Source organism: Perognathus longimembris, chromosome 2 (genome assembly GCF_023159225.1).
Source record: "Perognathus longimembris pacificus isolate PPM17 chromosome 2, ASM2315922v1, whole genome shotgun sequence".
In the NCBI taxonomy this organism is placed as follows: domain Eukaryota; kingdom Metazoa; phylum Chordata; class Mammalia; order Rodentia; family Heteromyidae; genus Perognathus; species Perognathus longimembris.
The window spans coordinates 76,653,312-76,670,377 of NC_063162.1; the positions used below are offsets into that span (position 1 = coordinate 76,653,312).

Sequence of the window (17,066 nt, forward strand, 5' to 3'; positions counted from 1 at the left end):
CATAGGAACATGTATAAAAAAAGGAAAAATTGAAGATAATACTAATTGACTGCTCTCATAAAATGATCAATTTGTAATACACATAACATTGTTAATTTTTTTCTTAATATGTAGATTCAAAAGATATGAGCATAGATATTTATTGCAGATTATTATAAAAGCAAAGCATAGGAAAATCTACATTTCTAAGATTAGCAGACTGGGTAACTTTGGCTAGATGCGTAGTATGGGTTTCTGTGAAATACCAGGTCGGGTATTGGATTCTATTTTATAGGAACAAATATGTAAAACAGAAGATCATATTATGCTAAGAGCCTGAATATGTCTGCATATAAAAGACATACAATGTAACAATATTTAGTATGAATTGGAGAAACATCTCAGTATTTGGGTTTTGTGCCGGTTGGAGTTTATATAGAATTGTGGGAGTCATACTTTCCTGCTTTCAATTTCTCTGCATAGAACACGTGTTTCTTTTGTAATTCAAATAAGCTACAAACAGTGACTGTACTTTCTTTCAGAATGTCAAATGACTTAAAAAAATTGATCTACACAGTGAAAAAGGAGAGAAAGAAAGAAAGAAAAAAATACAGCTGCCCAGCAGGGAGAAGGGCACAGTTAAGGAGAAAAGTAGCATGGTGTTGGCTGAAAGAATTTAATTTTGCAGTTTCAGTGGTGAAATACCCTTTATTTCTACTTTTGTTTAAGAAAAGATGTGAGAAATTTAGGTTGTCCTTTTCCTGAAAAGACTAATGGAAAAGAGCTATAAGTAAAATAGGTATGTATCCTGAGCTGACAAGAGAGAATTTTACTCTCACCATTTGCTTTCGTTTTCTCTTTCCTTTCCTTGTCTCTACCTAATCATTTCTATATCTATATATCTATACCTATATATCTATAATCTACCAATATCTCTCCATCATCTATATCTATTGTTTATCCATCCATCCATCTATCCAACCAATCATGGTCTATCTCTCTTTCTATCTCCTATCTATCCATATACTTTCATATCTCTTTGTGTCTCTGTTTTTCTGTATTTCTTGATTCTTTAATAATAAGATCCAGTATCTTAGCAAGTTTTCTTCAGTGCACAGTGCAATATTATTAAGTATAAGCACAAGTTGTACAGTGGATCTCTAAGCCTTTTCATCTTGCCTAGTTGAAACTTTATACCATGTATTTAATACCCCTCATTTTTATTCCCTTTTGCCACTGGCCATTATTATTCCACTCTTACCATACATTTGACTTAAATTTCTCATATAAGTGGCATCCTTGTAGTATTTGTGTGTCAAGTATCACTTAATATAATTGAAGTTCATTCCTTTGATCACAAAAAATAAGATATCCTTTCTTAGGACTGAATAAGAATGTTTGCCAATATGTGCATTTTCTGTATATATTATGCAGGTAGGTGTCAATTATATATACATACATGTATATAAAATGTAGTTCCTTTATCCAGTATCAAAGCACACTCAGTTGATTTTAAGTATCTGCTATGGTGAAGAAGATTCAATAAACATGATGTTGCAAATGTTTCTCAAGAATATAGATTTAATTTGAATATATATAAATCCAGAAGTGGAGCTGAGGGAATCACAATCATTCTATTTTTAATTTTTGGAGGAATCTCCATATTGTTTTCCATTACAGTGGCAGTGGCACTATGGTTCTCATCAACAGTTTTCTAGGATTTTTTAAAAAATCAACAATATACTAACAGTTATCTTTTTCTGTCTTTCTTTTTATAATTATTATTTCAGTGCTTTACTAGTTGTTGAAAAGGGTTGCCATTAAACAAAGCAGCTTATGAATACAGTGCATCTTGATTAATGTTACCCCTTTCAAAATTTTTACCCATCCCTTCCTATTCACCCCTTTCTTCACTTTTCTTAATTTTGTAGGCTATTCAATGAATCCTTGTCTGCATTCTCTGTTCCCTCTTTTCTTCCTTAAGAAAAGCCATCCAACTCAGTGTGAAATGATATCTTACTGTGGATTTAATTTTATTTTCCTTTGTGATTAGTTATATTGAGTATCTTTTCATGAATCGTGTTAGACATTTATATCTTTTATCAAGAAGTGTCTATTTGGGTTTGTTACCCTTTGAACATTGTAATATGTGTTGTTTTTTTTTCCTGGTTGGGGATTTTATTTTATTTTTTTCAAATTTTTATTATCAAACTGATGTACAGAAAGGTTACAGTTTCATACATTAGGCACTGGATACATTCCTTGTACAGTTTGTTACCTTGTCCCTCATACCCCCCTCCCTCCTCCCCCTTTCCCTCCCCCCCTCCCATGGAGGTGTTCAGTTCACTTACACCAAACAGTTTTGCAAGTATTGCTTTTGTAGTTGTTTGTCTTTTTTTTACCCTGTGTCTCTCAAATTTGGTATTCCCTTTCAATATGTGTTTTCTATTGAGTTGTAGGAGTTTCTTTTTTTTATAACTGGAAAATTACCAATTTTAATATTTTTGAAATGTGGGTAGCAAATTTGACCACCTGCTCAGTTTTTTTTCCAGTCATTTATTTTTATTTTTATTTTTTTCAAATTTTTATTATCAAACTGTTGTACAGAGAGGTTACAGTTTCATACGTTAGGCATTGGATACATTTCTTGTACTGTTCGTTACCTCGTCCCTCATTCAGGAGTTTCTTTTAGGAGTGAATTTTGCAAATTATCCATTCATCAGATATATGCTTGGCAGTTCCCCCCCCCCCGCCCCCTCCCCACTGCATTTGGTAAGCTACATTGCTTTGACTTCCTTTTCCTTTTCTCTTTCCTTCTTTTGTGACTGTACTGAAAATTGAATTCAGACATTCTTGCTTTTGCTCAGCTTTTTTTTTTCCTGGTGCTCTACCATTTAAGCCAGATCTTCAGTCCAGAGTTTTGCTAGTTAATTGCAGATATGTGACTAATGAATTTCTTTTCCTTTCTAACTCTGATCTTCAGATCTCAGCCTGTTGAGTACCTAGCATTATAGGTGTGAGCCATCAGTGCACAACAAGTAAATTACCATTTCTTTTCATTGATAATTTCTTTTTCTTTCTTTTTTTTTTTTTTTGCCAGTCCTGGGCCTTGGACTCAGGGCCTGGCTTCTTTTTGCTCAAGGCTAGCACTCTGCCACTTGAGCCACAGCACCACTTTTGCTGTTTCCTGTATATGTGGTGCTGGGGAATTGAACCCAGGGCTTCATATATATGAAGCAAGCACTCTTGCCACTAGGCCATATTCCCAGCCCTGGTTATTTCTTTTACAGTGCAGAGTGTTGGCTTGATATAATACCAATCAGGCATTATGTTTTATTTGTAAACATAATGATGTTCCTACAGATGAGTTGGGTTATATGGGAGGACAGGGCAATGAAATTAACCAGAAATGGGGCCCCAACTTTCTTTGTAGAGTCTGAAGTTGACTCCTCTGATATCTGCAGTGTCTTTTACTCAGATTTACAACCTGTCAAAAAAGATAAGTTTTATGTTCATGATATGTTCTTTATTATTATTATTATTTTTTTTTTTTGGCCAGTCCTGGGCCTTGGACTCAGGGCCTGAGCACTGTCCCTGGCTTCTTCCTGCTCAAGGCTACCACTCCGCCACTTGAGCCACAGCGCCGCTTCTGGCCGTTTTCTGTATATGTGGTGCTGGGGAATCGAACCTAGGGCCTCGTGTATCCGAGGCAGGCACTCTTGCCACTAGGCTATATCCCCAGCCCCATGATATGTTCTTGCATGCTCTCTTTTCTCCTGACTTTTCCTCTTGTCCATTCTTATATCTATGCTACTTCCTGTCATTGTTTCCTGTTTCCATTTCTAGCCACGAGTTAGCAACATGAGCTTGAAGATTAATGTGGCTCCTCTTATTTAGACTCTTGGCTTTCCATACAATGTGGTTTTCATTAATTTTCTGATTCTTTGTGCTTTGGTGACCCTGAGCACTAGTGATGAATCTCCCAGACACATATCTGAAAAGATTTACAAAGTCAATGTTCTAGGGAAGGAAAGATTTGATTAATAGAGTGGCAGAAAGATAACATGGATATAGGATTAATAGAAGATTCTGTAAAAGCTTGCTTAATTCTGGAGTATGGCTTTCTTTGCCTAGGCTTACCTAGAACTTCAGTCCTTGCAATCTTAGCTTCCTTCAAAGCTAGGATGACAGGTTCTCACTACTGCATCCAGCCTATTGGTGGTGAGGAGTTTGTCAACTTCATTGCCCAGATTGGCCTAGGACTATAATCCTCTTAATCTCAACTTCTCAAGAGGCTATGTGAGTAATTGGCTTGAATAAATTCTGAGGAAAGAAAAGAAAAATGATTTCACCAGAAGAAATTTCTTATGAAAGGTCAGAAGGCATTCAGAAGACTGAACACAGGAGAACTGAAAAGAAGTCCTAAAAGATATTTGTGCATCTATATTTATAAAACTGTTATTCTTATTCACAAGAGCCAAAGGGTAGAAGCAATCCAAGTACAAAATATGGCATAATCGTATGAGGGAATAAGATTGAACTTTAGAAAGAAGGAACTTTTGGCACCTGATACAACATGGATGAACCTCAAAGGCCTTGTCCTAAATGAAATAATCTGGTCACAAAGGAGACATATGATTTCATTTGCCTGAGACTCCTGGAAGAGCAAAATCTATATCGATAGAAGAAGGCAGGATGGTGTGTGGGTGTGGAGGGTTCTTGTAGTTGTGGGGAACTCTTGAGTGGTAGGCAGAGCTTCTGCTTGAGAAGGTAAAACAGTTGTGGAGATGATGTTAATGACGATGGCACAGCAAAGCCAACCTTTTCACAGTGTCCTGGGAAGAGGATTAGGACAGTATATTTGGTTATTAGCATATTTTCTACAATTAAGAGGAAAAGACTCAGCCGAGCTTTAGTGGCTCACTCCTATAAGCCTAGCTGTTCAGGAGGCTGAAATCTGAAGATTGTAGTTCAAAGCCAGCCAGAACAGGAGAGCCTGTGAGAATCTTATCTCTCATTAATCAGCAAAAAGTCATAAATGGAGTTGTGACTCAAGTGGTTGAGTACCTTCAGCAAAAAAGCTAAGGAACAGTGCCCAAGTTCTGTGTTTAAGTCCCAGTACTCCCGAATAATGAACTAAAACCCAAACAGAGCCAAAACAGAAAGACTGAGTCATGGGGTAGGTTTCTAGTTTGGGAAATCTCAAATAAATAACTATAAATAGATAAATATATAAGTACTGTTGAGAGTATCACCAAATTTGGAATCAATATTTGGCAATGTCCTGTGGGTAGGAAGGTGACCCCTAGATTGAAGAGTGAAAACACACACACACACACACACATGCACACGCATGTGCACTTTCTCTATTTTCTCCTTTCTTTGCTACACAGAGAAGATCATCCTAGCATTTCTTTAATCTAGTACTGATAGAAAATCAGAAAACTGCTCAGGCTGCTGGATTTAGTGTCAATGGCAGTTCTCCCTGCTCTATTGCAGAGCTCATGCGCAAACATCTGTTTGTAAGAGTTTGTGTTTAAAAAACCCTTCTTTATGTGTTTCCAATTAAATTTATTTCTGCTTGATCTGCCTAATTTCATTGACAACTTCCTTAATTACTATCAGGTTTTTGTCAGGAGGGCAGTGCTAATTAATTTCTTGGCCTCCATAATCCAGCAGGCAGCACCCCTGGAGAAGTGAAGCTCAGGATAATATTGAGGGGCCTTGCTCAAATTAGTGTACCCAATTACACTCATTGATGTGAGTGGGGTCTTTGTGTTTCTAGAGTATGAACATAAGGCAAATTTAGATTTCTAAACAAAAACAAAACTGCAGACAGGAGCTAGAAATATTTATATGAATGCATTGGCAGCGCCTTGCTTTAGTTGGATTAATAGATTAGTTAAGAGAATTCAAAAAAGTTTGGACAGATTATGCTTAACTAGCAAATCAACTTTTTCTCTTTTCTTTTTTTAAAAAAAGTTTTCTTTTGATGCCTGGGGCTTGAACTCAGAGCTTGAGGTGCTATCCATGAGCTTTATTTGCTCAAGACTAGTTCTCTACCACTTGAGCCACACTTCCACTTCTGGCTTTTTGATGGTTAATTGGAGATAAGAGAGTCTTATGGACTTTCTTGTCCGGACTAACTTTGACATGTGATTCTCAGATCAAAGCCTCCTGAGTAGCTAGGATTACAGGTGTAAACTACTGGTTCAAACTTTAAATATCCAATTTATTATGAATTCTTCTTTCAGACTGGAAAGTCTATCCTATTTTGCCTTTCTTTTCTGTCCTAGAAGCTATCAACCTACTTGAGGCTTCATAGTTCCTGCTCTGGATTACTGTGGGCCCCAGTAGCTCCTTTCTGGGCCTCAGGATCTTCTACCTCCATCAGTTCTGTAAGGGACACTCCATGTTGATACCAAGTTACAGTTTTAAAAGCCATCCAGGTGGACCCTACCCTCTCTTGCCTGAAATAGCCTTTTTTGTTCCACAATGCCACCATGTTCTAGTATTCCAACGATACTCTGACTTCTCCTGGCCTCCATCCATGCCTTTCTTTCTCTTTATTGCAATGAGCCTGACACTTCCACATAACGTGTCCAGTTCAAATAAGAGCAGTTAGATAAGCTGACATTTCAGACATACTGAAACTCACTTGTGGGGTATACTTACAGTATGATATTGTGTGTTGTCTTTCTGAAATTCAAACTCCATTGGCCATCCTGTGCTGTATATACTAAATCTAACAGCCCTTCTTTACCACAGTCTGCCTTAGCTTTCTCCAACTTTTCCTCAGCTTGAAGGGACTATGTTGGTGGAAATTCTGCAATCACAGTGCTCTGCTATATTAGATTCTTTTCAGTGGTACTTTTGGTCTTCACCACTAGAATGAAAATCAAATCAAGGTAAGGCTCTGCCTAATTTGTCTGTGTGACCCTTGTATCACCAGAGGGTGGTAAAATTGGTTGTGTGTGAGGACAGTCATCTCTCTGGAACAGGAGGATGTAAATAGGGAAGACTAGGACGAAGATAGGATGTTCTGGACCCAGGGGTCCTCAGGCTATGGCCATGTTGCTGATTGTTCACCTGTCCTTTTCTTTTGGGTCTGACTTAGTGGAAATGTTACCAGTGCGAGTTTAACTGGCTCTCCCCTTCTTACCTCCATGAGACGTGCTCACATCTACCCTCAGCAAAGCATCTCTTATCAGTCTCTCATCATGGACTAGGCTTGCAGTGACTTAGTGAGTGAATGAGAAACAGTATCTTAGCTCTATGCTAGGAGTCTACTGACTCCAGAAATTGCTCTGTGTGTGTGTGTGTGTGTGTGTGTGTGCTTGTGTGTGCACACATACACGTGCACATATGCCTGCTTGTGTGTGGTGATTATATGAGTCATGGCTGAATATTTGAAAGCCACTGTATAAAATTTCTCTTCGAATAGCTTCTACGTAAGTGGAAGTGGAGTAGATCTGAATTTTTTTTTCATGTAGGATCTTCTTGTAGTAAATTCAATGTATGATGCTCTTTAGTTGCTACTTTTGGAACAGGTAAATATTATAGTTAAGCCTCTAGAATCTGGGAAGTGTTATTTTCTTTATGCTGGTACTATGAAGTTGAGCTTCAGTTTATCAAATGACTTTATGTTTATTATAAATTAAAAAGTGCTTAGGTTTTTGAAGAAGTAGAGACTAAAATCCAATTTTCTTCAGCCTCACTAACCAGAGCTAATAATATCATACCCATTCTTTTTTTTTTCAGATGTTTTCATATGTATTGCTGGGTTCATATTGTATATATAAATTTTCCTTTATTTTACAAACTAATGTTCTAGGAAACATTTATCTACATCTTTGAAAATACTGTTAGTAGCTCTTCAGGATCTCATTTAATGAAAATAATAATTCCTGCACTTTTTTCTACTTTGAAAGTTTAACAAATTTGTGTCTTATATGTTTACACTCAGATGTATATTTTTACTTTGTTATCATTTTGCCATATATATTCCTAGAATTTTAATCAATAGTTCATAATCTATAAACCTTCCAACATATCTTCTCACTGACTTCCTCTCACAATAGTGCTGCTCACTCATGCTCAACCCACCTGGAAGCTGACTGGCAGCAAAACTGCTTCTTCAAAAGCAGGGAATAGCAACAGTTATAGGCAGCATTTATAGACATATTTGCCTGATGCATTTGTTTATTATTTTCTTTCATTTCCACAAGTGCATTGTGCATGCGTAGGTGTGAATGAGATAGATCAGATAATTATATGCTAAAGAGAATGAGATGCTAAGGATGACATGAGTGTCTCTGCTTGTCTGAGGCAAAAGCAGGTTGTTTGCAAGGAATCCAAAGTCTTTTTGATGCTGAACCTGGATATTCCTGTAAGGAGCTAAGATGAGATGAGAGGCCAGCCAGTATACTGTTTCTAGAGCCACTTAGTGTATGTCACTGGACATGCCTTGTCTGTCCCTTCCTTTCCATTGGGAAGGCAGAGGTGATGACAGCATTTGGTGATTGGGTGGTCACAGACTGTGAGAGTAAATACAAATAGAGAACACTGACAGTGGTTGGACCAGAAAAAGTCACTTAGAACACTGGTGTAATGTGACCTAATTATCCTAGGCTACTCATGTTCTCACAAAGGAACAGGGATAAGTGGATAGGATCTTCCAGGATACTTTGCCTGAAGTAATGTGCCTGGCTGACCATAGCAAAATACAAGACGGGCTGGCTTTTGCTAACAGCAATTTACAGTCTCATAGTCCTGAAGGCTGGAAGTCTGAAATAAGAGTGTTGGCAGAGAGATATTTTGTCTCACTGGGTTGTCCTGCCTGTTTGCCTTGTTTGTATCTGCTCTAGTCTCCGTGTGTGTGTGTGTGTGTGTGTGTGTGTGTGTGTGTGTGTTTAAGTGTATGTGCTGATACTGGGGCATGAATTCAGGGCTTTGCGTTCTTGCTTGATGTTTTAATTTTAATTTTTTGCTGAAGTCTGGTGCTCTTTCACTTGAGTCACAGTTCTACTTCCAGATTTTTGCTGGTTAATTGGAGAAACAAGTTTTCCTGCCCAGGCTCGTTTCACATCATGATTCTGGCACCCAGATCTAGTCTCCTTTTCTTATAAGAACATCAGCCATATTGGATGAAGGCTCACCAGTGACATCATTTTGTATTTACCATTCCAAAAATTGTCTTACCAAAGCCAGTCACATTCTGAACTCTACTGGAGGTTATGGTTTCAACATATGATAATCTAAAACAAATCAATGTATCACTAGTGGTCAAAACCAGACCCAATAACAGCTCCAAAGATGAAAGACATAGTCCTTCGAGCAGATGACCATTTTAAATGTTTTGACTAGAATGTATAAGCATTTATATAGCTCTCTTCTGCCTAATGCTCAAAGTACTGAAGTAGTCTTCATGAAGGCCTTTAAAAAATTCCATTTACTTAAAGAATTTAGGCTTGTTAGGTAAGTTGTATTCATCAACTTAGGCTAGGATAGATACATTAAACAAAAATGGGAAGTGCAGTAATTAAATCTCCTTTCATTTTGACACATAACAAAGGGCAAAGTGATTGCTAAATGGACTGAAATGAATTTAGAGAATACATTGAAGGAATATTAATATGTTTCATATGGAAATGTTAGCAATATGAATTATTCTTCTTTGTGGAAGTTTTAATTGATGTGATCTTTCACGTATTTCGCATTCTTAATCTTATCCAGAACTCCATGCAAACATCAGAGATAGTCGAAAGAGAGTGGAAATAGGAAGCAGGCACAAGGTTTTACTATGGGAAATATCTAGCAATTGTCCACACATGTTTAGGGAGCATGTGTGAAGATGATTTTGGGAGGCATGAATGTGAATGGTCCTAGCAGATGGCCCTGGATCAAGCCAAGCAGGGAGACTGAGGGCTCCCAAGGTAACACTAGTTTATGTACAGCATGCACATTGAAAGCATTTACACTAAATTATCTTTCTACTTGGTGCTGGTGGGTCATGCGTGTAATCCTAACTACTCAGGAATCTGAGGTCTGAGGATTGTAGTTCAAAGCCAACCCAGGCAGGAAAGTCCGTGAGACTCTTATCTCCAATTAACTACCAGAAAACCAGAGTGGCAATGTGGATCAAATGGTAGCTTGCTAGTGGTGAGCAAAAGAGCTCAGGGACAGCACTCAGGCCCTGAGTTCCAGCCCCATGACCAACAAAAATAAAATTAAAATAAAATTACCTTTCACACTAAATCGTTAAGATAGTCTATTGCAGAAATTTTTATTCACATAGAAAAGCCACTATAATTTTTAATTTTAATCTATTTGTATCCCATTCATTAGGAACTTTTGGTTTACGGAAACACTGGTATTTCCCCTTTACTGCGTCCTATTGGAAGAATGTGTGTGTCTTGGTGGAGAAACGGCAGCATTCACTAAGTTCTAATTTGTTTTTCTTCAATGAAAACTTTGGCAATAAAGGTTTGTAGAAAGCAGCATGAATGGAAATATATATATATATATATATATATATATTTTTTTTTTTTCTGGTCAGGTTTGATTTTCATTTCTGGAAAGCCTTTATAGCTCTGTACCAATTCCTAGAGATGCATTTTCCAGGTTTCTTGGGCCTAGAAATGAAACAGGATCAAGCTGTGAGACATTGCTTCTTGGTAATGTTTAGCAGGAATTCCAGAATGGTCACAGTGCCATTTTTTACAGTAAACCACTCTAAGTATTGTTTAAATTTCTGCATATATTACAGTTTAGTAAATTGAAAGGCCAATCCAGAAATAAGCAGCTGCAAAGAAATTAAAGCACAAGTAGTTAGCTACAAGGTGAATTTTTGAAAATACTTAGGGAATTTTTGAAAACACTAGTTTCTGTGTTGTTTTTGTGAGAGGCAGTGTCACTTCTTACAAATGTTGACCAGTCTCAGGAATGACAAGACCTTCAGGAGATATGCACCCTCCATTCCATTTCAGTTGTGGCTGTACCAGTAGGCCAGGCATAGGGAGGCAATTGAGTATTTGGGGGGAGTCTACTTGTAAATCAAGAGGCCCTTTGTTGGTGAGCAAGCTCCTGTCATGGTGGTTTTAGACTATGAGTTATAAACTACAAGATAATTATGATTGTATTAGGAACGTTAGAACACACCAACTCTAACCTCAGGAGAGTATGTGTTGTGTTTTGTGGTATAACCAACTGCTGGTTATTTTCTATCTGCATCTACACAAACCCACATTCATCTTTATCTTTATTTTATACAATTTTTTGCCTGTCATAGGATTCACAGCTTTTTGTCATCATGGGTCTCACTTGAGTTTCGCTATTATATAATTTGCTTCTTGCTTTTGGTAAGAAAAGATTTGTGAAATGTTTGGCATGTTTCATAGAGCTAGCATTCCATTGTAAGGGGGAAAATGAGTTGACTTCATTGTTTTTTCACAGAGCATTTACATTTTCTGTACAGGGTCGACACACCAAAATAAGGCCGGAGAACTTAAAGGAGGTCTCCCTGGAGTTACCCTGGTTTCTGTGAACAAGGAATATGAAGGGCACAGGTTGGCTGTTCAAGACCTCACCCTCACCTTCCACAGAGGACAGATCACTGCCCTGTTGGGGACCAATGGTGCTGGGAAAACTACTGTCATGTGAGTCCCAGTTCCCTCCCCTCCTCTTGATGCTTAGTAGTATCAGTTTAAATGTCACATGGAGGTCTCATTTCTTCTGTCATTTCTCCTCTTCCTTCCCATCACTTCGCTCCCTTCATTTCCCTGTCCTTTCTTCACTTCTCCCATTTTCTTTCTCTTCCTTCCCTACTCCCTCTGCTCTCTTCCCCTCCCCTTCTCTGTCCGCCCTTCTCTTTTCCTCCTCCCCTCCTCTCTCTTCCTCCCCTCTCCCTTTCCTTTCTTTTTACCTCTCCCCTCTCCTCCTTCCTTTTCTTTCCTCCCCTTCTCTCCTCTTCTCCTCCCCTACCCCTCTCAACTCTCCTCCCATTCTTCTTCCCCTCTCTGTCCCACTCCCTCTTTGCTCTCTCCTTCCCTCCCCTCCCATCTCATCCAGACCCTTTCCCCACTTCCACTCTCTTCTCCCCCTCCCTCCTCTCCTCTTCTTCACCCCTCTCCTCCTCTTTCTTCCTCTTCCTTCCTCCTTTCATTCTTCTCCTCTTTTCCCTCATCTCCTTTCCCTCTTCTCCTCCCTTCCCTTCTCCCCTCTCTTTCCCCCCTTTCCCTTTTCTTTTCTTCAATTTCTTGCATTCTTGCTTCTCTCTCTTTCCTCCTCCTCCATCCCATATCCTGGTTTTTGTTTCTGTGAGTCTCAGCACAGAGTTTATTGACATAGGAGGAAAATAGAATTCTCTCTCTAGCGTTGCCCTTGTCCTCCACTACACAGATATATGTTAGGTATAGATAGATTTCAAGTGAAGGCATGCATTCATATTTTGCTTTATTTGCTAAATAATTTACATGATGTTTAGTCTTTGAAAGTTTTTTTTACACTTTTAGCTTTTGTTTTATAAAGTTTAATTTTATTTTTATGTATATTGATGAATATTAAAAAATTTAAACTTCCATTTATTTTTATGTATTTGTTTCTTTGATTATTAAGTCTTGGTATTTGGCTTAGGAACCAGTAGTCCAGATTTGGTTAAAGAATGTGACTGTAGAGAAACAAAGAGTTGAAATTTTCATAGCCTTAAGCTGATTGTGGAAGTTGTGTTCTGTTTATGGCCAATGCACCATAATTATAGAGTATCTCTTTTGAGCAAGTCATTTTTAATTCTTTCTTGTGTCATCAGGAAATATCTAATTAGTGTAAGCAATAAAAAGATCATTGTCTCAATCTTACTAAGAAAGGTTGAAAAATAGAGAACTACAGAAATTTCATATTGGAAAGATATCATATGGAATGCTTTTCTTCTTTCCTGGATGCTGAAATAGAACAGAAAACCTCCTGGAGCATTCCATTAGTGTTTGCAAGTTCTAAATGTACACGTAATAACTCAATCAGCATTCTGCATTCTGCTTTTACTACTAATACACATTTCTTACCAGGGAAATGTAGAGTACTTATCTAGCAGAATAGTAAGTATTAAATTTGGAGTTTCTTGATTTTTCAAGTTTCACTGACTATGCTTTGCTTTTAGTATATGTTTGAAGTGCTTTTTGAGTTATCTTAAGTGCTGTGTCTTTCTGGCAGTGCTAAGAGACTAAAAGGTCAATTAACAAATTGGATCTTCACCATTTAAAACAAAAATAAACGAGACACATACATAGCATGTACGACAGCCATCTATGTCACAGGCTCCACATTCAGACTTACCCAATGTAAGATCAAAAGTACTCAAAAAAGCATTGCATCTGCATTAACATGTACAGTATTTCCTTAACAGTATTCCTTAGGCAATACAACATAACCACTACTTACATAGCATTTACATTATATTAGGTATAATAAGTCATCATAGGTGAGGATTTAAAGTATATGGGACTTCTGTATAGATTATAGACAATTATCATGCTTTCTATTATAAGAGAATTAAACATCTGAGGATTTTGGTGTCCTGAAACCATCCACCAATTATATCAAGAAACAAATGTTTAGATTCTTTTGTATTTATTCACAAGTGGAGTTTGTGAAAATAGTGCAGCAAAAGGCTGTTAGTTAAGCTTATTGAGGTATAATTCTTGGGTAGTGAACTATATACCTTGTCTGTGTGCAGTTTAATGAGGTCAGAACACTTGACTAATCCTACAACAAGCATCATAGTGAAGATTAGGAACATTGCTTTCCCTTTTTAAGATTTCCTGTATTCTACTTTGGTCCTGACCTCCAAGTGGTCACTGATCTATTGTTTGTCACTGTGAATTGGCTTATATGTCCTAGAATTTTATAGCAATGGAATCTGGCTTCTACTATTCACCACATTCATCTATATTTTTAGTCCAGCAGCAGATTGGTCTCTTTTGATGGCTAAGTGGTCTTTGTATTGTACACACAGAGATATTTCATCTCCTGATGTTAATTGAGGCTGTTTCCAGTTTTCAGTGATTGTGAACAAAGTACTGCAAACCCTCATGTATCCACTTTTGAATTGGCGTACTATGAACTGTACACACTTTTGTCTGGACATATATTTTAATCTTTCTTGTATAAATACTTAGGAGTGTACTATCTAGGCCCTATAGTAGGTGCATATTTACTTGTTTTGAAATAAGAAATAAGTTTAAACTTTGTACAATAGGTTCATTAACATAAGGAACTAGAACTAGACAGTGCTCGGGTTTGTTTTTGTGAAGTCAGATGAATGTGTTTCTGGTGATTGGTCACCTGACTTATGGTTTTGGCATGAACAGATAGCCTGGGGATGCAGAGAAATGATAGGTCAGAGGTTGGGTGTCTAGATTGGCATTTCTGATTTTTCTGTGTGTTTTTTTAAAACCTTTTGGTAGTTATCTTTTATTTTACATTGGGACTCAGGGCCTGGGTACTATTCCATATTAGCTTTTTCATTGCAGGCTGGACTGCTACTACTAAAGCCATAACTTAACAATTATTATTTTTAGTGGGTTAATTGGAGATAAGAGTCTCTAGACTTTCGTGCCTGGGCTGGTTTTGAACTGCAATCCTTAGATCTCAGTCTACTGAGCTGCTAGGATTATAGGTGTGAGCCATGGATTCCCGGAGACATTTCTGTTTTCTTATACTGAGTTAGGAGAACTGTATATATGTCAATACTTTAGATAGGTTACTCCACTGCAAACTTATACTTGGATTGTTACCTGAAAGTTTGATATAGCTTTAGGGATCTATGATCACAGAGTTTTCCCTGGCCTTTAGCTAAACCCATATTTCCAAGATTAACCAGCTAACAGGTGTATAAATGCCTCACAGATTGTAATTGATCTTGTAGAAAGCAGAATGGCAAAAGATGAATCATTTCTGTAGGGTGTGTGTGCCGCCCTGAACCACAGATGGAGTCACAGAAGAAAGCAATCTATGCGAATCTGTTTTCTCTGGCAGATCTATGTTGACGGGCCTCTACCCTCCCACTTCTGGAACCATCATGGTCGATGGCAAGAACCTGCAGACAGACCTTCCCAGAATCAGAATGGAGCTCGGGGTGTGCCCACAGCGGGATGTTCTTCTGGACAACCTTACTGTCCGAGAACATCTGCTGCTCTTTGCTTCCATAAAGGCACCTTGGTGGACCACAAAGGAACGACAACAGCAAGTCAATAAGTTAGTAAAGTGGTATCTTCTTGTTCCTTCTGCTTTTGCCCAGTGGTATAAGTGAAGACTACCAAGATAGCTACCATGTTAGCTCAAACCTGTAATCCTAGTTCCTGAGAAGGCTGAAATCTAAGGATTACAATTTTAAGCCAGCCTAGGTATGGATGTTTATGAGACTTTTATATTCAGTTAACTACTAAAAAGGCAGGAAGTGAAGCTGTAGCTCAAGTAGTAAAGTGGTAGCCTTGAGTAAAAAAGCTCAGGGACAACTCTCAGGCCCTGAGCTCATCCTGGGCACACACGCATGTGCGCGCACACACACAAACACATACATAAATACACACACATTACCTACTGCTATATTTATGAGCAGAAAACAAAAGCAAATGCTTCATAACCTTGAAATTATGAAATAGTAAGCCCCTCTGGAGATTTCAGAGAAGGCATTCCTGGAAAGATTCCGAATTTAACTTTGTTTTTTTTGGAGGTGGGAAAGAGCTAAGCCAATGTGGAAAGTATATATGGGCTACTGGCAGAAGTTTTGTGTGTCAGGAGAAAAGAGATCCCATGGTTGTCATGAAATATAAAGAAAGCTGGGAGACCTATATTAAGTGAAGAAAGACAGGCCCAGAGAGACAAAAGACATGTATTTTCTCTCACACATGGAAATTAGATCTAATTTATAAATGTATCTAGTGTACAAATTTATAAATGTACTTGTATAGTAAATACATACTGGGATTGTATGCAGTTGTACACAAACCTATTAACTGAAGTATGGTATATGCAGTGGAGAAGTCAAATGGTGTAATTCACTCACAACCCAACAAAATGAATATCAAGAAGCTGGTACTTGAGATGTATGTGTGGGGAAGTAAAGGACGAGGGCAAATAAGTGAAGAGAGGAATGAGGGAAAATGCCATCATAATATTCAATGCATAACCTATGAAACTAGGAATACTGAGGTTGAAGGAATACTGATGGGTGGAAGGGAAGGTGGAGAATGATGAAAACAGTTATATTTATCACGATGCATTGTACTTATAAACTGACATGTTGAATGGTTACCACTTTCTACAAGTATATAACATACAATAATGAAAGAAGAAAAAATAAAAGAAAAGGTAAGGCAGGATAGGTGATTGTAAAGACCCTTATTAGTTATGCTAAGGAGTTGGAATGTTATCCTACAGACAGGTATTAATGAGTAAGGGGCTGTGATTGGCCTGTGATCTATAAGATAAGTCTTATATCACAGCAGGTGGCAGAGCCATTGTGTGACTGGACACATAGAGGCCATGACCCTCATTGTTGACTTCTTCATCAGCACCAGCAGAGGTGAAATAAGCACTCATCATAAGTCTGGGACAGGAGGTTCAAAAATAGATGTCCGTGTGTTGTAGGCCACATCAGACTGTGGAGAATAATCTGTGTTGACCATAAGAAGATGGTGGAGCATGGGTAGAAAGCAGGGCACACATAGGAAGCTATGATGAGGATCCACTGATCCTCATCTGTAGAGTAGGGTTGATACAGAAAATTAGCTTTACAACAGTGAGAAGAGATCTGAGGAAGGAGGCCAGTGGGAACCCGTGAGAGAACATATTGAAGAGGTGACCATGTTGGTGATGAATTTCTCTCTCCTGAAAGATGGAAAGTCAGTTTCCAGATTGCAGATAAGGCAGCAAGGGCTCAGGGAGCTGGGGGCCATGCAGCTCACGCAGGAAGGCAAGGATCTGACTTAGGACTCTCCAATGTCCAGTGAGCATGACTGCTTTTCCTTCAGGGTGAGTGCTGTCCAGCTGGGTTGGTGACAGAGGCCTCCATGAAGTTGAGATGTGGTGGG

The 17,066-nt window shown here is 38.2% G+C and overlaps 1 protein-coding gene across 4 annotated transcripts in view; it reads left to right on the top strand.

Moving 5' to 3' along the window:
* Abca13 (ATP binding cassette subfamily A member 13) overlaps positions 1-17,066 on the top strand; it is a 403,566-nt gene that overhangs the window by 165,970 nt on the left and 220,530 nt on the right. For all 4 annotated transcript variants that reach the window (XM_048339554.1, XM_048339551.1, XM_048339552.1 and 1 more), the window contains 3 exons: positions 10,327-10,464; positions 11,456-11,636; positions 15,010-15,228. In XM_048339554.1, coding sequence (XP_048195511.1) covers positions 10,327-10,464; positions 11,456-11,636; positions 15,010-15,228 — 538 coding nt within the window. The remainder of the gene's footprint in view (positions 1-10,326; positions 10,465-11,455; positions 11,637-15,009; positions 15,229-17,066) is intronic.